Here is a 23,425-nt window from a genome sequence, read left to right as displayed (position 1 = left end):
CTCTGCTCTGAAGAAATCTCATTTAGGTCAAATACCTGAATGCCATGTTATTTCCCCCCCAAGCTTGTCAGCTACATTCTTTTTCAAAAAGTGCACATGTTCAATGTGTGCTACACTCTTCCTGTAGCAGCAACACTCAGATTTGTCACTGCAGATTGTTGCTGTCCTGGGAATTGTAAAAGGCTGATACCAAGTCAAATTCCGGTAATTCCATTAGTTGTGTTTTTATTGATTCATTAGTACAGAGCTGCATTCGTTTTCTTTGTTAGCCTGGCATTAAATATAGGAGGAGTGACTAAATTAAAGTGTTTAAGGTACTTTTAAAGTTCTGTATATTTGTGTTTTTTTTATATAATTTGTTTATATATTTTCTTGTTTAGGATTAGAGAGAGGTTATGCATCTGTAAGTGGTGTCTAATATTTTGTTTGGTCATTTTTATTTTATTTTTTTATAGGAAAGAAAATAATAACATTATTTGTAAAGACTTGAAAGATGGTGGAAAAAGGCCAATCCCAAACCCCATCCGCACTTTTCAAGAAGCATTTCTTCCTTTCCCAGAAGTTATGACTGCAATAAAAAATGCTGGATTTGAACGACCTTCCCCGATTCAGGTATTAAAGCGGGAGTTCCGCCGTGTTTTTTTTTTTTTTTTTTTAAAAAGCCAGCAGCTACAAATACTGCAGCTGCTGACTTTTAAAATAAGGACACTTACCCGCCCAGCGCGCCCGCGATGTCGGCACCCGAAGCCGATCTCTCGATCGTCTCTCGGGTGCTGCCGCCGCCATCTTAGGTATGGGAATCAGGAAGTGGAGCCTTTCGGCTTCGTTTCCCGGTTCCCTACTGCGTATGCGCGAGTCGCGCTGCGCAATAAGGATGGACCCGCTGCCTCTGGGATCTGTGCGTTTCCCAGCAGGTAGCGGGGGACTTTCGGAAAGGGGCGTAATTTACGCCCCTTTCCGCAGAGAGCTATCCCGGAAGTGGGTGCAGATACCTGTACTGTACAGGTACCTGCACCCCCCTCCCCCCTGAAAGGTGCCAATTGTGGCGCCGGAGGGAGGGGAGGATTCCAATGAGCGGAAGGTCCACTTTAGGTTGGACCTCCATTTAAATACAGATTAGTTAAAGCGAAGTCTAAACAAAAGGGGTAGCCATACCATTTTTGTATCTTCAACTAGGGTACCACATAGAGCTGCGCGATTAATAGTTATAAAACCGCGATCTCGATTCTCTCCTCTGACAATCTCTCCCACTGAGAATAGGCGATTCTTTCATATAAACAAGTGGAGAGATTATCTGCTCACTCGGCTGTCAAAATAAAGCATCCCCAGCAATCTGCCAAGTTTAGAACTTGCATGAAACATTGTAACTTCTTAGATCAAAGGCATAGAACTTCTTGTGTAAACAAATAATTTGGGCAGTCTGCCAAGCTTTCAACCATGTGTAAATGCAGGAAGTTTAACCACTTAAAGTCTAAATCTTTTTCTGACACTTCTTAATATAAATCAATATTTTTTGCTAGAAAATTACTTGGACCACCCAAACATTAATAAATAAAAATTTTATATATATTATATTAAAATGGCAATTGCTGCAATATTTTATCTCACACCGTGTTTGCCCAGCAGTCTTTCAAATGCAATTGTTTGGGGAAAAAATACACTTCACTAATTAAACAGTAAAGTTAGCAAAAAATTTTTGTTTTAATGTGTAAGATGTTACGCCGCGAGAATCGTGATCTATCTTCTAAGTAAAAAAATTGTGATTCTCATTTTAGCCAGAATCATGCAGCTCTAGTACCACATCCTCAAAATTGTACAATATCATGAAAATCCTAACAGTACTACAGGACTAATCTATATAAAACGTGTAAGCTGCACTCAAACTTGCCTTCTATTTCTGTGCAATTTTTGTCCAAAAAAGGACTGCATACATTGTCTCCTGAAATCAACCTTTCTTTGATATTTCATCACTGCTGGTTTGCCTGCATGGATTTAGGAAAGCTTTTTGCTTTGCTTGGTAAAGCGCATTTTTTTATTTTTATTTTTTTATACTTTTGACAGAGTAGACAGGCTGTGGTAGCCAGCAGCCAAGGTTGTCCATGTGGACTGTAAGGAGCAAGTCTGGGTTTGGGTATATTCATATACAGGACCAATATAGAACAAAAAAAATTGTATCTGTTAAAAATTTGGAGAGAGAGATATTGTGTGTATGTGGCATGCTCGTGTACCCCAAACACATGTGGGTAAATTTAAACAATATTGGATGTTGTTGAAACAAGCGAGGTAGGATATCGGATTTCAATGCGTTTGTCAGGCCAATTCCCGCTTCTCCAGGAAAAGTTGGGGTGTTTGTTAATGTGACATTATACATAAATCTACAAGACCACTTCAGTGCCACATCCATATGATATAATAACCCCCCCCAAAAAAAGTGGAATGTACTGGGACAAAAAGGAGCATGCATAATTTTAGTATAAAACTAAACCTTTTACACGGCAAGCACTCAAAAAAAAAAAAAAATCACAAAGACCCATTTATTTCCCTGTACAAAATGGACACCAACTGCACTTATTCACTACAGTTACAAATTTTGGTCCACTACTGGTTATAATGACATTAGTACTCTGTGGAGAGAAGTCCTCATGGGTCACAGCGTTTGCTGATTTGCTTCTTCAGGACACAGAGCAAGGTTGCAGTGGTCACTAAATGAGAAGAGAATCATTAACACCATCTGCTACTATAAAACGTATAAATAAACCTTTTTAATTAAAACCAGTAGTCCACACCTCGATTATGTAAACGTGGCTAACATGCAGGAAATTCCCTGAGCGGGCAGACAACAAGGTGACGGATTAACGGAAGGCAGAGACGACTATTTGGCCAAAAATCTAGGCTATATAGGAAAATAGCGTGACTATATGCCAATCCAAAATAAATACAAAACTCAATAACGCTTGCAGTACTGTATCCCTCACATTTTTGTAAATACACCATACACTGCATCAAATTGGTCTGTATGGCTGTTGTACCAGAAGGAAGCCTTTTCTAAAGATGATGCACAAGAAAGCCTGCAAACATTTTGCTGAAGATGAGCAGACTAAGGACATGGAGTACTGGAACCATGTCCTGTGGTCTGAGACCAAGATAAACTTGTTTGGTTCAGATGGTGTCAAACGTGTTGGGCAATAGTTATTTTGATGTAAACCCCCCCCCCCCCCCCCAACATCTATATACCCATTTAAATACATATGGTATAAGGAGCCTGCAATACTAACATTATTCCAACACTTGGCAGCATGTGCACTTTTGTATTAAAGGGTACATGCACCTGAAAATCTGTAAGATGAATTTACCAGTCCGAGTATATTAAATCCTCCTGGTTTTCTCTCTAGCCTTGAAAGTACGGGCTAGGCGGGATCTGATTGGACAGCACTGTCCATCTGATGCTCTGACCAATTCGAATGCCCCAGACCGGTGAATCGGTAGCCCGGTGTCTGACAGCGGGGGATTGTGGGACTGCAGGGGATGGGGCGCAGTGTAAATTCACTTTACTCATTTTCTGTTAGGGTGAACTTACACTTTAAATGGCTCCAAAAAGGCAAAACCGGTTTAACAGAATGAAAACTTAAGCCCCATACACCCCATCAGATTTTCTGCGGAATTCTCTCCCCCCCCCCCCCTTCAGATTTACCAAAACCATATGAGGTCAAACCTTAGGCGTTTCAATTTGTATGCAATCAGGCAGGCCCTTGAACTACATGGTTTTACTAAATCTGAAGACAAAAATCAGCAGAAAATATGATAGTGTGTATGGCACTTTAGAAGCAACAAAGGCCCAACCAGCAACATTTTATGGAGCTTATGCCCACAGCTCACTAAAAGAGAACCATTAGAGGTCCCTTTTTAACCACTTTCAGACCAGGCCACTTTTTGCGATTTGGCACTACGTTGCTTTTAACTGACAATTGCGCGGTCGTGCGACGTGTCTCCCAAACAAAATTTATGTCTTTTTTTTTTTTTTTTTTCCCACAAATAGAGCTTTGTTTTGGTGGTATTTGATCACCTCTGCGGTTTTATTTTTTGCGCTATAAACAAAAATAGAGCGACAATTTTGAAGAAAACGCATTTTATTATTTTTTTGTTATAATAAATATCCCCCAAAAATATATTTAAAAAAAATTTTCCCCTCAGTTTAGGCCGATACGTAATCTACATATTTTTGGTAAAAAAAAATCACAATAAGCAATTGATTGGTTTGCGCAAAAGTTAAAGGGGATAGTTTTTATGGCATTTTTATAAATATTTTTTTTTTTTCTACTAGTAATGGCGGCAATCAGCTTTTATTTACTTATTTTTTTTAATTTTTTTATTTTTTTTTGACTGCGACATTATGGCGAACACATCCGACATTTTTGGGACCATTGTCATTTATACAGCAATCGCTGCTATACAAATGCAGTGATTCCTGTGTAAATGAAGTGAAGGGGTTAACCAGTGGGTGGCAGTGTTAGGGGTTAAGTGTTCCTAGGGGCGTGTTACTAACACTGGGGGGCTGGGCTTTGTTTTAGTGAACACTGATCTCTGCGCCAATCACAGAGCAGAGATCAGCGTCACTTGTTGCTAGGCAGAACACGGAGATGCTGTTTACAACGGCATCTCCTCGTTCAGCTGCCCTGTGAGACGATCGCGGGTACGCCCGCGACGATGGTCTGCGGGACCCGCGACTGGACTCGTGGGGGTCCCGACCAGCATGCGAGCTCGGCGCGCTCACGATGGCAGGGTGGCATTTAAAACTGGACGTACCTGTACGCCAATATGCCTGCCGTGCCATTCTGCCGCCGTACATCGGCATGCGCCGGTCGGGAAGTGGTTATGTAAGGCCACTTATATAGCCTATAGCCCACAGGCTGCCCCTCTCTTAACCTCCTCCCGCCCCCGCCCTATAGCCGAATGACGGCCGTAGAGCAGGCGGGTTCGTCCGGGCGGTCGTCCCTGGACGTCCTTTTGTTTACTTCCGCAATGCGCGCCACAGCTGCCAATAGGAGATGATCTCAAATGTAAACAAATGAGATCATCTCCCATTGCCGTGTCTCTCTCTCCTCACACAGAGACAGCGTGTGAGGAGAGAGGATCTGTGAGTGTTATACTGTGTATTCAATACTGTGACTAACATCTGTCAGCCCAGTGCCATCTGCCAGTAGTGCCGTCAGCCCCACCTGCCAGTGCCACCTGCCAGCCCCATTTGCCAGAGAAAATAGCCAGTGCCATCTGCCAGCCACATCTGCCTCCAGTGCCACGTCGGTGTCACCTGTAATCAGTGCTGTCAGCGTCACCTGCCAGATCGGCGTCACCTGCCGGCGTCACCTGCCGGCGTCACCTGCCGGCGTCACCTGCCGGCGTCACCTGCCGGCGTCACCTGCCGGCGTCACCTGCCGGCGTCACCTGCCGGCGTCACCTGCCGGCGTCACCTGCCGGCGTCACCTGCCGGCGTCACCTGCCGGCGTCACCTGCCGGCGTCACCTGCCGGCGTCACCTGCCGGCGTCACCTGCCGGCGTCACCTGCCGGCGTCACCTGCCGGCGTCACCTGCCAGCGCCATTTGTGATCAATAAAAATGTCACAAAGATTGTATTCAGCTGAGGAGGCATATGATATCCTTGCAGCCGACGAGAGCAACGGGGAGGTTTCCGCTTCGGATTCCTCCTCATATTCAGATTGTGACTCTGACGTGGACTACGAGCCTGTCCTCAGCAGCGGTACCATGACAGCCTCAGAGGAGGAAGATGATAGTCCGCCCGTCAGACGAAGGCGCACTGGTGAGGAGGCGGTACCATCCACCGGCAACCCAGTGCCATCCACCGGCACCACAGTACCTCGGCAAAGGCCAAGTACCAGTGGGGTGTCAACTCGGCCCCAAAGGGTTAGGTCCCATGCTAGCCTTCCCTATTCCCTCCAGAACTCCTTGTGGCTTCCTCCTAACTCAGGAGAAGCCAACGTTCCCCCTTTCACTGCCAACCCTGGAGTCCAGGTGGACACACACAATTTTTCCCTGATGGACTTTTTCCACCTAATTTTTACAGAGGACTTGCTTGAATCCATTGTGGTCCAGTCCAACCTATATGCCCAACAGTTTATTGAAAGCAACCCAACATCCTCTTATGCCCGTCCCTACGAGTGGAGAGCCCTAACAGTGGAGGAGTTTAAAAATTTTTTGGGCCTCACATTTTGTATGGGACTAAACAATAAAAATGAAATACGTGCATATTGGTCATCCTGCCCCATCTATCACATGCCCATCTTTTCCTCAATGCCCCGGACCAGATATCTAATAATGAAATTCCTACACTTTAATGACAATACCCAGTGCCTTCCCCGGAATGACCCAAATTTTGATAAACTTTACAAAATTCGGCCACTAATAAATTATTTTTCTCAGATTTTCCCCCAGTTGTTTACCCCAGACCAACACATATGTGTGGATGAGTCCCTGATAAAATTTTCTTGCAGGCTGGGCCTAAAGCAATTTATTCCCTCCAAAAGGGCCCGCTATGGAGTGAAGATGTATAAGTTGTGTGACCGAGCCACAGGGTATACATGTTCCTTCATGGTATACGAAGGGAAGGACACCCAGCTACATCCCCCTAATTGCCCCGAATACATCGGATCGAGTGGGAAAGTTGTTTGGGAACTCATAAACCCACTCCTTGAGAAAGGCTACCATCTGTATGTGGACAATTTTTATACCAGTTTACCCCTGTTCCGCAACCTCCATAGAATGCAAACTCCAGCATGTGGCACCGTAAGAACGAACCGGAAGGGCTTTCCTCAAAGCCTCATCAACAAAAGGCGAAGCGGCGAGTTTACAGAACGAGGAAATTTTGGCTGTGAAGTGGAGGGACAGAAGGGATGTCTACATGCTTTCTTCGATCCACAACAACACTTTTGTTGAGATCACCAGGAGGGATGGCCCAATAGAAAAACCCACTTGTATCCATGAGTACAACATGTTCATGGGGGGTGTCGACTTGAACGACCAGATGCTCGAACCCTATCTTGCCACGAGAAGAACATACAAGTGGTATAAAAAAATTTCAATTTATTTCTTTAATTTGGCCATATACAACACGTATGTCATTTATCGTAAGTCCACAGACCCATACCCTTCCTTGGCTACCAGGAGGAAATCACCACTGCCCTTATATACCCCAACGGCCCACCACAAAACATTTGATCTGATGTAATTAGCAGACTCTCTGAACGCCACTTTCCTGATAAAATCCCTCCCAGACCAACAGGCCGAAGACATCAGAAAAAATGTCGGGTGTGCAGCAAACGAGGAGTGAGAAGAGACACCGCTTATCATTGTGCCCAATGCCCTTCCCAACCAGGCCTCTGCATAGGTGACTGTTTCCGCCGTTACCATACTTCAGTGAATTATTAGTGAAGTATGGTAACCCTAACCCTCACTTCCTGCCATTTACCTTCAAACCCCTTATGCCTCTGCTTGCTCTGTAACTGACCCTGGCTTGTTATTCGACCACGCTTCTGCCTACTGATTTTGTACATACCTCTGCCTGATCTGGAACTGACCCTGGCTTGTTATTCGACCACACTTCTGCCTACTGATTCTGTTTATGCCTCTGCCTGATCTGGAACTGACTCTGGACTGTTATTCGACCACGCTTCTGCCTACTGATTCTGTACATACCTCTGCCTGATCTGGAACTGGACTGTTTGACCATGCCTTTTTGCCTGCCTCTTGGACTGATCTTGTACCCTCTCAGTGGACTAGTGGGATTCATAACAGGGGTCTCACATATGTGAGGGGCTCCAAAATAGTTTTTTTTGGATGAAGACAATTTCCTTTGTTTTCTCATTCCTAGATTAGGGTCTGGAGACTCGGAGGCTTCAAAGAGATTTGGGTGGGAGAAGCCTCTACCCCCTATCCCCATTCTGTCCTGAACAAGGCCCTACTTCTGCCTGTAGGACCTATACCATCATGCATCTGCCTGTCGCATGAACTGACCACACCACATGGATGGACCATGTTCCTGCCTACTACCAGGACCAATATTTTGGCAATGCTGACGATCTCTGCCTGCACTGACCTTGGACTGTATATGGACAGTATCCCTGCCTGCTGCCAATATTGACTATGGACAGTATACCTGCCTGTTGCCTGGAAAATTGTGTTCGCTTTTGCTGACCAAGTCCCTGCCTGCTGCCTGGACCAGTGCTATCATCCTGTGGACAACTGCGCTGCTAAAACCACAGGTAATCTTTTGTTTACTCTTTTCTCTGCAGAATGTATTTTGGGGTGTAATTCTTGGTATGTGCATGCTATCTGTCCCTGGAACACCTGATGGTGTTCCTTGCATGTTGGGCCTCTGTATGTGGCCAAGCTGTGTAAAAGTCTCTTACATTTGGTATCGTTATACTCAGGAGTAGTAGAACGTATTTTGGGGTGTCATTTTTGCTATGTATATGCTATGTGTTGGAAATATCTTATAAATGGACAACTTTGCGTAAAAAAATGCGTTTTCATTTTTTTTACACATTTTCCCAAAACTTCTGGAAAAAAATGAACCATTCAAACGACTCATTATGCCTCATAGATTATACGTTGGGGTGTTAGCTTTCCAAAATGGGGTCACTTTGTGGGCATTTCCATTGTCCTGGTGCTCCAGGGCCTTCAAAAGTGTAATAGGTGGTTGAGAAATGAAATGTGTAATTTATGCTCCTAGAACGCCTGATGGTGCTATTTCAATATTGGGCCTCTCTGTATGTGGCCAGGCTGTGTAAAAGTCTCACACATTTGGTATCGTAATACTCAGGAGTAGCAGAACGTATTTTGGGGTGTCATTTGTGGTATACACATGCCATGTGAGAGAAATAACCTATTACATTGAAAATTTTGTGAGGGGAAAAAAAAAAAAAAATCTTTTATTTTGCAAAGAATTGTGGGAAAAAGATGACAACATCAAAAACCTCACAATGCATCTTAGTAAATACCTAGGAATGTCAAGAATTGTGGGAAAAAGATGACAACATCAAAAACCTCACAATGCATCTTAGTAAATACCTAGGAATGTCTACTTTAAAAAAGGGGTCATTTGGGGGGTATTTGTACTTTCCTGACTTGTTCTGGTCGCAAGAAATGAGATAGGCCACCAGTACATCAGATGTGATCAATTTTTTATGATTCGCACCACAGCTTGTAGACTCTCTAACTTTCACAAAGACCAAATAATATCCACTAATTTGGGTTATTTTTACCAAAGATATGTAGCAGTATAAATTGTGGCCAAAATTTATGAAAAAAAAATTATAATTTGCAAAATTTTATCACAGAAACAAAGAAAAATGCGTTTTTTTTTCAAAATTTTCGGTCTTTTTTCATTTATAGCGCAAAAAATAAAAACCCCAGAGGTGATCAAATACCACCAAAAGAAAGCTCTATTTGTGGGAAAAAAGGACACAAAATTCATTTGGGTACAGTGTTGCATGACTGAGTAATTGTCATTCAAAGTGTGAGAGCACCAAAAGCTGAAAATTGGTCTGGGCAGGAAGGGTGTTTAAGTGCCCAGTAAGCAAGTGGTTAAACACCCACACACATGTGCATTGCTCGTTTTGCTGCTGCTACTACCCTGACATGTCTGAACTTTTTGCATCCTGCAACATCATATTTGCATCTTTTGAAAGCTGCTCATTACCCTATTTGCTGCTTATAAGTTCTGCCTGTGACTCGATGTATGCCAAGGAGCAATCCTCTGCTTATCCAAGCTATTAGTCTGCAGTGTCTTCATCAGCTTAAGGGTCTTTGATCTATTTACTTTCTGCTTGCTTGTCTCCATTGGTTGGGGGCGATAATGCTATTCGGCCAAGGGAAACTAGAGCCACCCAACCCTCTTAGAGTCTGAAGGACAATAAACTGGCCCTATGTTTAGAATGTTTGGAGACCCCTGTTCTAGATCAAGGAACATGCCATATTATCAGGAACCAAAATAACGAACACCATCTAACACTATATATAAAATATTTACAGACGATGGGCACACATAATATCCAACACCACCCCCTGTAGCATATTTTAGATATTCAATGTTAGACAGTTATGTTTATAATGTGTGGCATTGTACAATGAACCTTAAAGAATGTGACTTTAATTATACCTTACCAGTGCTAGAAAACTTTATAACACAATATTACATAAAAATATAAATTTTATTATACATTTAAATTCAGTAGAAAAATGCATCACGTGTTACAAAATGTTCTAGATTTAAAAGCTTCTGTCTACATGTTTCGCTGATTTTATTGCTTCTTCGGGATTTTGACTTTAACCACTTTCAGACCGGACCATTTTGCTGGTAAATGACCAGAGGTCTTTTTACAATTTGGCACTGCGCTGCTTTAACTGGTAATTGCGCGGTCATGCAATGTTGTACCCAAACAAAATTTGCGTCCTTTTCTTCCCACAAATAGAGCTTTCTTTTGATGGTATTTGATTGCCTCTGCGATTTTTATTTTTTGCGATATAAACGTAAAAAGACCGAAAATTTTGAAAAAAAAATATTTTCTACTTTTTGTTATTAAAAAAAATCCAATAAACTCAATTTTAGTCATACATTTAGGCCAAAATGTATTCAGCCACATGTCTTTGGTAAAAAAAAAGTCAATAATTGTATATTTATTGGTTTGCGCAAAAGTTGTCACATCTACAAACTAAGGTACATTTTCTGGAATTTACGCAGCTTTTAGTTTACGACTGCCTATCATTTCTTGAGGTGTGAAGTAACTGATCAATACACTCTATTCTTATTATTATCAGTTATGTATTCCTTTGTTTAGTCCCTATAGTTTAGCTATCAATCAATATGCTAAGCACATGTTATTGGTAATATCAGAATTACTACCACCCTTGGCTATGAAATCAATACACGGTCTAAGGTCAATTAAATCTTATTTATTTCCCAAGGGAATAATACAGCGTGCATAAGGTATTAATAGAAGTTACAATAATACATAGCATACAATCACAGTGCAATCTAAGCCTTATACTTATCGATCCTCGTGACTGGGTCTTCTGATGGAATAAAGAGGCAGAGCTCAGGTCACAACCCTTTTTGTCAAACATACTTCAGCCATACCACACCCCATAGCCCATCCTACTCTTTCCCATAGACCAATCAGCGTCTCTGGGGCGTCTCCTCCCCCAGGCTACCAGTCCTGCCATACTTGGCCTCTGGGGGCAGTGTTTGCCCATAATTGCAACTGCTCCGACTGGATTGCTATCTCGTGGCCTGATCTCGGACGCCCCACCAACTGTCCCTCTGTTCTTGCAGACAAGCCGGCGCCATATCCTCTTTGAAGTTCCGTACATTCCAGGTGGGCTGAATAGAAACTCATTCTGCTATTCAAGTTGTGTCACATTCCTTGTTTTTTAAACGTGTGAAACTGCCTGGCAACCATATGGCTGGGTTCGGCTGTACCAACAGCTGTGTAAATGTATAATAATAAATTCCTGTCTGATTCCAACATATGCCGCTTTGCGCCTAAAAGGCGCATACCACCCTTCTTCAGACACGGCTCCTTTTGAACAATCCATAACTGTCTTAGCGTGTGTGGTTCCCCAACATGTGCTTCCGGACCAGTACCTGTAGCACAGTCCTTAGCTTGTGTAACGCCTGGTTGTTTTTCAACGAGCGCTCCAGAGACATCTCTCATGGAACAGTACACAATTGTCTTACCACGCTGTGTTTTCCACGTGTGCAGAAGCAGGTCCTATGGAGCAGTCCATAAATGTTTACCATGTGATGTTTCCCAACACGTGCCGATTTGCCACTGAGTGACACATCTCCACCACTCTTCAGTGACAGCTTCCATGTCACCATTCTGTATCTTGGGTATCTTCAGGACGGCAGTACAGGCAAGGGGTGCCCATTCATTCACCATTCACCAGCACCCATTCAGAGCAACATATCGCCCAGCTTTCAGACCCTGAGTCACGAGGACGGCCTTTCGCACATGTTTTTAACCTAAAACACACCTTTATCACACTATGCCATGACATAAATCAGTCCATTACCCTAATATACATATATACATAGGACCTCTCAATTTGCGTATCCCGCTCCCCACCTCCTATACATCCTTGCCGTAACTACGGGTCGGGATTAGGCAGGCTTGCTCACGATGGCCTTCCCTACCGCAATTTTGGCACGTCAGTTTTATTCCAGGGCTCTGAGCTGGCAGCAAAGCCTCTACCACATATGCAGAGACCTTACCGTCAGTTCGTCCCTCCACTTGCATAGATGCGAAACCCTCCTATATAAATGTCTGGTCCAACAACACATAACAACTTGCACCAATGACGACACTGCAGCAATAATGAGTAATACCACAACGGGATGTATCAAATAATTCAAAATGCTATTGGCCTTATTGGAATGTCCGAAGATTACCTCCCACCAAGACCCTCCCACATCAGTATCTAATTGATGCACTACCTCCTTTATTTCCTTCTGATTATGATATATGGCTATAGTAGCATTAGCTCTCTCTTGCTGCAGCATCCTCATGAGGCTCTCATCCTTATCCCAATCTGCTAACCATTCTTGTATTTTATTTCCCATACCAAGGTTCAGGGCTCTCAGATTAACCGGGCGGTTCTGGTTGATATCCACCGACAGGTTGGCCATATGCGGTACCACATAGTTCCATTCCTGTGTCTGGATCTCAGAGACACCGCCAAGGGTACACCATGCTCCCCTTGCCATTGTCAGGTTCACTGAACACCCTATTTTCATGATTAAAGTCACATTAGTATCCTTTAGGACAAAGAAGCAAACTCTCCCATGTCCCAAATAATACACTGGTATTCCCTTCCCGGCAATATTCTCCCCATCCAGCACACAGAGTGACGCGTCCTCCCAACATTTCTCATTCACCACTGTGTATTGGCCCGGCATACAAAGGACGTCATGGTCATGCCTCCGACAGAGGGAAATATCAACCTGCCTCCAGCTGCCATACTCTCTGATCACATGTGGGTACGTTAGCCTCAGATGCAATAAAGTAGAGTCCCCAGTCAGTAAGCCCATTGATACCACCGAATACACAGATTGGGTCTGCACTTCTGTATATGGGATCAATGAAGAAGCGTAACATCTCTCATAATCCAAGTCAGTACATCCGATCCAGGCATTCGACCACCAACTTGGATTAGTGTAAGGGATGTGTTTTGGTAAGATCTTACTGAGTTGTGACGCCAGCTCATAAGGCCATTTCCCACCATACAGGGACTGTACAATTAGCTTGATGTTGGTTGATAGTTCCGCCTGTCCCTGCGTGCATGCCAGAGCCCATGACATGTTTTTACCCTGTATCACCACCCTATCCACCAACCTCTTAAAATGGCGGATAAAATCTTGAGCTACTTGTACCTGAGTATTTATGTGACGCTGTTGAATATTATCCATAATGTCATTAATTTCTTTCTGAGCAACAAAGCCCCGCTTACTGTCTGAAACTATGGCTGAGAGTTTGTTCCTCAGGAGATCGATGTCCACTCCATTGATACCCCCATCCCAGCTCCTATTCCCCCTACTATAGTGCTGAATACATCCCTCCTCTTTCGGTCACTCCTCAGAATTAAGCGTCCTGTCTGGACCCCATTCCGCGGAGCAAGCCACTGATATACTGACCGCACTTGATTCATCGTATATTCAGCACATATAGGGTAATATGATTTTACCAACCATTGCGAGACATTGAAATGCCATGTGGTGAAGGCATATTGTACCCTGGTAGCCAGTGTTTGTGGTGAGCTTAGATCTATTTGTAGCGGTTCCCCTTTCTCTAATGGAATATGCTCCTGTGTGTGATCACTGGCACCGCTTATGCAGGGTTTCAACCTCTCAGGTGAGACATCAACCAGGCGTATCTCCCCCATGTCCAATTCTGGTGTCCCACACGTCCAGTAACCAAGAGCTTCTCTGTAGGACTGATAAGACCGAGATACTGCCCCCACAAGGAAATTCTCACCCCGTTGATGTGTCATCTGGAGCTCCCTCGTTTGGCCGACGGCCACCCTACTATGCCTAAGTGTCAGCCTCCTAGGTCTCTGCGCCCTATTACTTTGATCATGCCAGTATATGCCACACATAAAAACATATTTCCCTTCTTTCAATTCTTCACCAAAAACCCCATATCCTACGTCCCTTGTTTCCCAAGGTTTAGATAGGTTGGAATCTTTACCTAACCAATAACCCGTTTCATTCATATATATAGTCACATCTATAAACGGCTGGAGAGTTTCCGGTATGATGTTTTGCAAGTTTTGTTTATACGCACGTCCTTGAGATGTTGAGTTAGGATTAAATCGTCCAAAAGCAAAAGAAACCTTGTATTGCAAATTGCCCTGGTGACCCCATTGGTATGTGTCCGGTAACTTAGGGCTTTCTGATATAATCCTGACCTTTCTCCTTCTTTCATCTCCCCCCTGCATCCCCTTTTGGCCCAACAAGTCCAACATCGATGATACAATTGAAGTGGATGCATGGTTCTCCTCAGGGTTTTCCCTTTCAACATCATCCCCTGAGTATTCGTCTGAGTCAATTTGAGATGTTACATGGCTCAGATGGATCGCCAACACGACAATTATGATCCTTCCATCCATTTTTTTTTTTTTTCAGAGACTTTGCCAATCTTTGCTCCACCAGGACTCTGAAAAACAAAAACAAGAGCGGAATCAATTCCTATCAGCAGTACCTTTTACATTGATCAGCATGAACCCATCTCTCTATTTCCCTCTTTTTCATGCCTTTTGCACCCTTGTTATCCATGAGCCGCTTTACTTTGACCACCTGATCACTAAGGGCCATAGTGACTGCGAACGGTCCAGTCCAGTTTGCGTCCCATGAAGACTTGGAAACAAAGTTCTTTACCATGACCCTGTCTCCAATCTTCAAGCTAATGGGAGGCCTTCCAGGCTGCTCCTTCTCTTTAGGTGCCATGTTACTTGCAGCAAATTGCAAATACCTCTGTACCTGCTCTTGCAGTTGGACCAGAAATCTGTCCTTTTCCGCACTCTCTCTCAAGGGGGTACTAAGTATTGGGTCTGCTGGGTGGCTAAGGTTCATTATTCTCCCCGTCATCAGCTGATATGGAGTTACTGACGTACCTTTGGCTGTAGACCCTCGTACGGCCATCAGGATTGCAGGCAGATGAATCAGCCAGTTCTTTCCTGATTGCAGTACCATCTTTTTAAGCCTCTCCTTCAATGTTCGATTCATCCTTTCAACCATTCCTGATGATTGTGGATGGTATGGCACATGGAATCTCTGTTCTACACCCAGCAGCTCACAAATATGTTTCATGACCCTGCCGGTAAAGTGAGTCCCCCTATCGGATTCCAGGACTTTGGGGAACCCCCATCTTGAAAAAACTTCGGTCCACAGAGCTCTAGCTGTGGCCGTAGCAGAGTCCTTTCTTAGGGGCAGAGACTCCACCCATTTCGAAAAGACGTCCACCACTACCAGTAGATATCTGTAACCTCCAGGGGTACTTTGCAATGGACCAACAAAGTCAATCTGTAGGTTTTCCCAGGGTCCATTGGCTAATGGTACCCTTGCTAATACTGGTCTCTGTCCCTTTGGCCTAGGGTTCATTTGTGCACATATTAAACATTCCTGCACTACCTGTGAGACTGTGTTTCCCATTGTCTCCCACCAGTATCTAGCTTGTACAAATTTCAAGGTACCCTGAACACCCATGTGGCCTGTTAACCTGTGGTTTTCAAGGGCTAAGTCTTTTTGATGCTGGGAGGGAACTACAAACCTTCGTCCTTCTGACGTTTCTTTTAACAGTAGATCGTCTTCCAATACATAATCTTGGGGAGCATCTGCCGCTTTTGCTCTAAGCTGCTTTTTGATTGAGCTCAAGGCCTCGTCCTTATTTTGCTCACCTGCTAAACATGGGGTAGGCATCCTTAGCACCGGCAAGAGTTCATGTGAACCCGCTTTCACCTTCTGCTCCTCAAAATTATGTTCCTCCCATGCCTGCCTCCCTTCAGCATCATAGGGTGTCCACTTGACCCCTATCAGGGCTGCCTCCTTTGCCAGCTCATCTGCCTTGTTGTTACCCACAGTAACTTCCTCTCCACCTTTTTGGTGTGCTCTCACCTTAATGATAGCCACTCTCTGAGGTTCCACACTCGCTCTTTCCCATATGTCTCTTAGCACCGCACTATGCACCAATTCTCTCCCAGAGGCATCACTGAAGCCCCTTGACTGCCACAAAGGCATGTATTCGGTCAGAGACCTTGTTACATAGGCGCTGTCGGAGAATATGGTTATGGGACCTGAACTGAAATGCGTAATGGCCTCTCTCACTGCCTCTAGTTCGGCTCTTTGGGCAGAAAAACTTCGAGGGCACTTGGTCATGATTTTCTCATTGGTCTGGGGGCACCACAGGGCATACCCTGTGTGAAAACTTCCTTCATCCCAGTACCTTGATCCATCCACCCAGACTTTAAGGTCTCCATTACCCAATGCTAATCTGAACATCTCCTGTGTCCTGGTCCGATGTACCTCCCCACAGTCATGTTGCTCCCCCTCATATTGCATTAATTGTGGGAGAGTGTAGGTGGCATTGTGGGTCACCGCCAGATTCCTGGGTGTCAAATCCACTAGCCATCTGGCTACCCTTTGGGAGGATACTCCACTGAGGGTACGTTCCAGAAGCATTTTAATTGGGGAATGGGGTGTCTGCAGAATGATTTTACCAAACCCCACAACATGCTCTGTGGCGAGAACCGACCAATGCACTGCCAAAAGGTTCCTGACACATTCATCGAATCCCCTCTCTACCGGGCTTAGTACTCTGGACCAATATCCCACAGGTACCCATTTACCCTGTCTCTCCTGCAGTAACACAGCTGTTATTGCTACAGCAGAGGCGTACACTTGTAGTGCAAAGGGCAAATCGGCATTCGGATTGCTCAAAGCCGGGGCCTGCATCAGACTCACCTTTAGCTCGGTGAAAGCTTGTTCATGCTCTCCCAACCAGTCTAAGGGGTCTGTTTCCCTCTTTTCTCCTTTGAGAAACTCATACAGGGGTCTTGCCTTTTCTGCAAAGCCTTCAATGAAGTCCCTGCAGAAACCAACCATTCCCAGGAACTGCCTCAAAGCAGTTTTAGTGATTGGTCTTGGTAGTTTCCTGATAGTTTCACATTTGTTCGGGTCTGGAGTCCTTCCCCCCCTGTGAAACTATCACACCTAAGAAACACACTGAATCCTTCATCAATTGTGCCTTTTTGGGATTTAACTTCAGACCCGCATTCTCGATTAGTGTCAGGAGTTCCTCCAGCAGAGCGTAGTGCTGCTCCTTTGTCTCTGTTTGAAGTAAGACGTCGTCCACATATTGAATGATGCATTCTGGCTCAGAAAATGTCTTCAGAATATCCACCATACAGATGTGGAAGTATGTAGAGCTGGATTTGAACCCCTGGGCCAATCGACAGAATGCATACTGCTTTCCCTGAAATGTAAAGGCTAGCTTGTATTGGCTATCCTCATGTACGGGAATCGAAAAATAGCCATTTGATATATCAATTGATGAGTACACCCTCGCTGAAGGTTTCAGTGCCGTCATCATATCTGGCATCTTAGCAACTACATTTGTAATAGATGGGGTGCATCTGTTTAGCGCACGGAAATCTACAGTGGGCCTCCACCCCCCCTCCTTCTTCACTGGCCAGAGGGCTGCATTTGTTTTAGACTGGCATTCTTTAATTACATTTTGTGCCAATAAATTCCTCACTGTGCTCTCTATGTATGGGATAGATTCGGGTGGAATTTTGTACTGACGCTGAGGTGGCGGATCAGGGCCCTCAATTTTAACAATCATGTTTGAAACCTTACCACATTGCGCTTTAGATGTTGCCCACACTTTGTTATGTTGCCACAAGATTTTAGCCAATATTTGGTCCTCTGTTTTCAGTATTGCCTGCGGGTCAAGGATTTCATTTGTTTTAACTGATGCAACCTCACCGCTGTCTATGACCGTATGCACCTTGCCTTTGTATCTAGACCCTTTCCACAATACCCATTTATATAGATCGAGAATCAGTCCGTGTGCCCCCATGACATCAGAGCCCAAAATAGTGCCCTCATGTGTTGGGGAAAGAAACAAACTGTGTTCCACACATAACCTCTTTATTTCTATGTTTACGGGTATTGATTGCTCAGAGGGTACTAGTTGTCCCCCGAATCCTCTAAGGAAAATTTGCCTCCCCGCAGGATCCTTTTGAAGTTCAATGTTAGTTATGCTGACAGCTGCCCCTGTATCCAAAAGTACATTTGTGCGATGGCCCCCTATCGCCCCTCGGATACGTGGTCTGCCGCTTTTGTCCCTGTCCAGCTGACATATTAGGGACAACTCCGGGGCCTGACATCCCTATGGTTTAAAATAAGGATTGGTTGGGGGAGGGATTTTATACTCCTCGTGGTTTTCCTCAATCCTTTTCCCTATCCTCTGTACTTCCCCCCGAAGAGAACCATATATTATAGCATCAGGTGCCTCGTTTGGCTCCTTCGCCACCTTATCTGGTCCAGGTTTTTGCTGTTCCCTCTTATGCCAAGGCTTCTTCTCACCCATGTTCCTCCTAGGCAGTTTACAGTCCTTTATCACATGGCCTGTATTGCCACATCTGTAACACCTGCCTGCAAATCTCACTCTAGGTTCGCTTTTAACTATCTCCGCAACTCTTTTATGGGGCCTATTGTCTTGATCTGTCTCCCGAACCCAGTCCCTTAATATGTTTATAAAGGTCTGATACGAGGTGGCGTTCCTCAGTGAAATTCTGGTATGGTAATCTATACATGTGCATTTATTAGCCATAGAACACAGAAAGCTATTGTCATCAGGAGACATATCAGGACAATTGTAGGTGGCTTTATAAATGGAGAAGTATTCACTGCAAAAGAGTATTGGATCAACTCCCCTCCTAAACTTTGTATTTTCCAGTGCGTCTGAACCCCTAGTATCTCTTCCTCCCATTATGCGCTGCATTTCCCTCATTCTATCTGCCGAGTTCCCCCAATTTGAGTTTAACTCGGGAGATAGACCTCTATGACTCCCGACTGGTGTTTGCAGTTTTTCACACAGTTGCAATGGAAGCCATGCGCGGAGGAGTGCGCATGCATCCCTATTGTTCAAAATGTACTGTGCCACTACCGCTTCCAGCCTGTTCGAGAGACTAATGGGTGAAGCGCTAGTGTCAAACTTTCCCAAAATCTGGCACAAATTTGTGCGATCTTGTATGGAGAGTGTTGTGGATTGGGTGCTACCCTCCCTTTTTATGATATCTAATCCTTGTCCAGTCCTTTCTGGCACAGGAGTGAAGAGAGAAGAACTTTGATTCGGGGACTCTTCAGCATTGTCAGCCGAACATACTGGTTGCTGTTCGATCGGTATTCCTTCTCTTTGATCCTGGGTCACAGTGGAATGTGCATCTTTGTTAGCACAGCAATGGGTGTGCACGTTCTCCATTGCCCGTGCTCTCAAAGACACAATGGTATGATCTTTTTGGGCTAGCTGACTTTTACATTCCTGTAGTTCTGCCCTAAGCATTTCTATCGCATTTACATTCCCAGCCTCCTTCTTTTCTAAAGATGCGATACACTGTTCTCTCAACATACATGTTTCCTTCCATTCATCCAACCCCTGTTCCAATACATTATTCTCAGTCACCAATTGTTCAATCTCATTCCTCAGGTCCTCACATTCACAAATATCCGCTATAGCTGCAATATCTCTACTCGCATTTTCTATCTTTCCTAGTAACTCTGTTCTATCCTTATACCACTCCAACTCTTTCTGTTCTGCAATTTCTTTCATTCTCAGCAACATGCGTACAGAATTGGCTATTCTCTTTTTCTTGCCCTTTTTTGAAGATTTTTTATCCTTTATGGCATCATTATGAGTATTGCATTGTTTCAATAGATCATTGAATTGGTGTGTTAAAGCATCCTTTACTATACTGTTGAATTGAATACAAGCATTTTTCCCAAGAAACTCTTCAAGGATATCCATTGACATGCTAATTAGCCTATCCACACTAGATTGCTCAGCCAGTTGCTTAGACAAAAGAAAACAGATAACAAATGGACAACCCCCCCTACTCAAAAAAACCAATCAACAAAAAAAACAACAAAAAAAAAAACAGATACGAACGTTTAAATCTACAGTGACTTGTGGTTCTACAGCATACAAGACACAAGGCACACTCTTAATCAATGCCTTGGTTTTATTGGACCAGAGCTATTTCACTCTCACGTGTGTAGAAATAAAAACCTATACTTCTCCCACTTTTTCCTCAAAGATGTATGGTAATTCCTGCCACTCTCTAACCAACACTGTGCATTAGCAATACACTAAACAATCAGATACCAAGCACACAACGACATAGAGGAAGCTGTTTAGAAGCTAGCTTTGACCTGTAGTCCCACTCCAAAAAAAAAAAAAAAAAAACAACAACAACAAATACAAATCCGTTTACCCACGAATTTCTGTAGGAGAACACACTCTTATTCAATGCTCTTCTACCCGATAGCAGGTCATAGGGAATTTCTATTGGGACAGACCGCTTTTTCACAATCACGTGGATATTTCCACTTTTCCCTCAAAATTGTATGATTTATCCTGTCAATCTGCGGTTATATCACATAACCAGGGATGATCAGTCCCTTATCTCGCCAGTGCGCCAATTTGCCCTCTGGTTACAGTTTCTGCAGCAAACACAACAATAATGTACATATATATATATATATATATATATCAGTCACAATTCTCACCAGGTTTTACGCGTCCGTTCTACCAGTGGAATATCTCCCAGAATCCTCCTGCTCATCCACGCGTGGTTTCAGAATTCGCGAGCCAGCGCTAATCTTGTCCACACTAGAGATGACTTTCAGTTCTGGGTGTCTTTGAGGATCGTCGCGACTTACAGGAACTCAGAAACAAAAATACATTAGATTTTCGTGGATTCTGTGTAAAAATACGTACTACACGCCTTCTGGGGTGCCAAATGAAGTAACTGATCAATACACTCTATTCTTATTATTATCAGTTATGTATTCCTTTGTTTAGTCCCTATAGTTTAGCTATCAATCAATATGCTAAGCACATGTTATTGGTAATATCAGAATTACTACCACCCTTGGCTATGAAATCAATACACGGTCTAAGGTCAATTAAATCTTATTTATTTCCCAAGGGAATAATACAGCGTGCATAAGGTATTAATAGAAGTTACAATAATACATAGCATACAATCACAGTGCAATCTAAGCCTTATACTTATCGATCCTCGTGACTGGGTCTTCTGATGGAATAAAGAGGCAGAGCTCAGGTCACAACCCTTTTTGTCAAACATACTTCAGCCATACCACACCCCATAGCCCATCCTACTCTTTCCCATAGACCAATCAGCGTCTCTGGGGCGTCTCCTCCCCCAGGCTACCAGTCCTGCCATACTTGGCCTCTGGGGGCAGTGTTTGCCCATAATTGCAACTGCTCCGACTGGATTGCTATCTCGTGGCCTGATCTCGGACGCCCCACCAACTGTCCCTCTGTTCTTGCAGACAAGCCGGCGCCATATCCTCTTTGAAGTTCCGTACATTCCAGGTGGGCTGAATAGAAACTCATTCTGCTATTCAAGTTGTGTCACATTCCTTGTTTTTTAAACGTGTGAAACTGCCTGGCAACCATATGGCTGGGTTCGGCTGTACCAACAGCTGTGTAAATGTATAATAATAAATTCCTGTCTGATTCCAACAAGGTGCTAAAATGGCAGGGCAGTACAAAACCCCCCCAAATGACCCCATTTTGGAAAGTAGACCCCCTAAGGAAATTGATAAGTGGCATGTTGAGCCCATTGAATATTTTATTTTTTTGCCTCAAGCGATTGAATGACAAAAAAAAATTTTTTTTTTTTTTTTTTTACACAAAGTTGTCACTAAATGATATATTGCTCACACATGCTATGGGCATATGTGAAATGACACCCCAAAATAAATTCTGCTGCTTCTCCTGAGTACGGGGATACCACATATGTGGGACTTTTTGGGAGCCTAGCCGCGTACGGGGCCCCGAAAACCAAGAACCGCCTTCAGGTTTTCTAAGGGCGTAAATATTTGACTTCACTCCTCACTACCTATTAAAGTTTTGAAGGCCATAAAATGCCAAGATGGCACAAAACCCCCACAAATGACCCCATTTTAGAAAGTAGACACCCCAAGCTATTTGCTGAGAGGCATGTTGAGTCCATGGAATATTTTATATTTTGCCACAAGTTGCGGGAAAATTACAAACTTTTTTTTTTTTTTTTTTTCACAAAGTTGTCACTAAATGATATATTGCTCACGCATGCCATGGGCATATGTGAAATGACACCCCAAAATAAATTCTGCTGCTTCTCCTGAGTACGGGGATACCACATATGTGGGACTTTTTGGGAGCCTAGCCGTGTACGGGGCCCCGAAAACCAAGCACCGCCTTCAGGCTTTCTAAGGGCGTTACAGTTTTGAAGGCCATAAAATGCCAAGATGGCACAAACCCCCCCCCCCCCCCCCCAAATGACCCCATTTTGGAAAGTAGACACCCCTAAATTTAGGGGTACACTAGTGAGACTAGGTAATAAATGGCGGGTGCCCTGAAACTATAAAAAAATAACTAACCAACCAGCGTCACCTGTAACAGTTATATGGTGATCACTGGTGAAAGGGTTAACTAGGGGGCAATCAGGGGGCTTTATGCGGTAGTATATGGGGGTCCCTGGCGCTATAAAAAGCTGCGGCGAACCTAAATACCTACCTGCCTAACTAGCGTCACCTGTGACACTAATACTGCGATCAGAAAAACGATCGCTTATTAGGCTGGGTTCACACTGGAGCGATGCGGGAACGCCACGAATCCGCGGCGGGTTCCCGCATCACATGCCTCCCAGCGGCAGTTCACACTGCCCTATGCGAACTGCTGGGAGTGTCAGTGAAATGTTAATGACACCCCCTGATCAGTTCGCATATCGCAGTGCGATCTGCAAACTCGGATCGCATGGTGTGAACACCCATGCGATTCGATTCTGCTGCGGACCAAAAAAAGGGTCCCGTGCGAGTTTGCGGCGGGTGCGATGCGAATTCAGCCATACTATCTGTATGGCTGAACTCGAATCGCACAGAGATCGGATGTGATTAGCACTGCAGTGCGGTGCGAATCACATTCGTTCTCATAAACCGCTGCAATGTGAACCCAGCCTTAGTGACACTGGCGACGGGGGATGATCACGGGGTTAAACCTTTATTGGGGGGGTTAGGGGGGTACATTAGAACTAAAGGGGGCTAACCCTAACTGCCCTAACAGTT

General features: G+C 44.1%; 2 protein-coding genes across 2 annotated transcripts in view; one reads left to right on the top strand and one right to left on the bottom strand.

Moving 5' to 3' along the window:
* Positions 1-23,425, top strand: part of DDX43 (DEAD-box helicase 43) — a 433,112-nt gene that overhangs the window by 89,695 nt on the left and 319,992 nt on the right. The window contains exon 6 of the mRNA XM_077490306.1: positions 456-612. Coding sequence (XP_077346432.1) covers positions 456-612 — 157 coding nt within the window. The remainder of the gene's footprint in view (positions 1-455; positions 613-23,425) is intronic.
* On the bottom strand, positions 18,137-20,173 carry LOC143988105 (posterior protein-like). The gene has a single exon (XM_077487387.1). The coding sequence runs from the start codon at positions 20,100-20,102 to the stop codon at positions 18,459-18,461; it is 1,644 nt and encodes a 547-aa protein (XP_077343513.1). The 5' UTR covers positions 20,103-20,173; the 3' UTR covers positions 18,137-18,458.

The sequence above is a fragment of the Lithobates pipiens genome, unplaced genomic scaffold (assembly GCF_037356315.1).
Source record: "Lithobates pipiens isolate NorthernLeopardFrog02 unplaced genomic scaffold, aLitPip1_a1.2 Scaffold_18, whole genome shotgun sequence".
Taxonomy (NCBI): domain Eukaryota; kingdom Metazoa; phylum Chordata; class Amphibia; order Anura; family Ranidae; genus Lithobates; species Lithobates pipiens.
The sequence above is the reverse complement of the archived record's forward strand: the minus strand, read 5'-3'. Positions and strand labels throughout refer to the sequence as shown.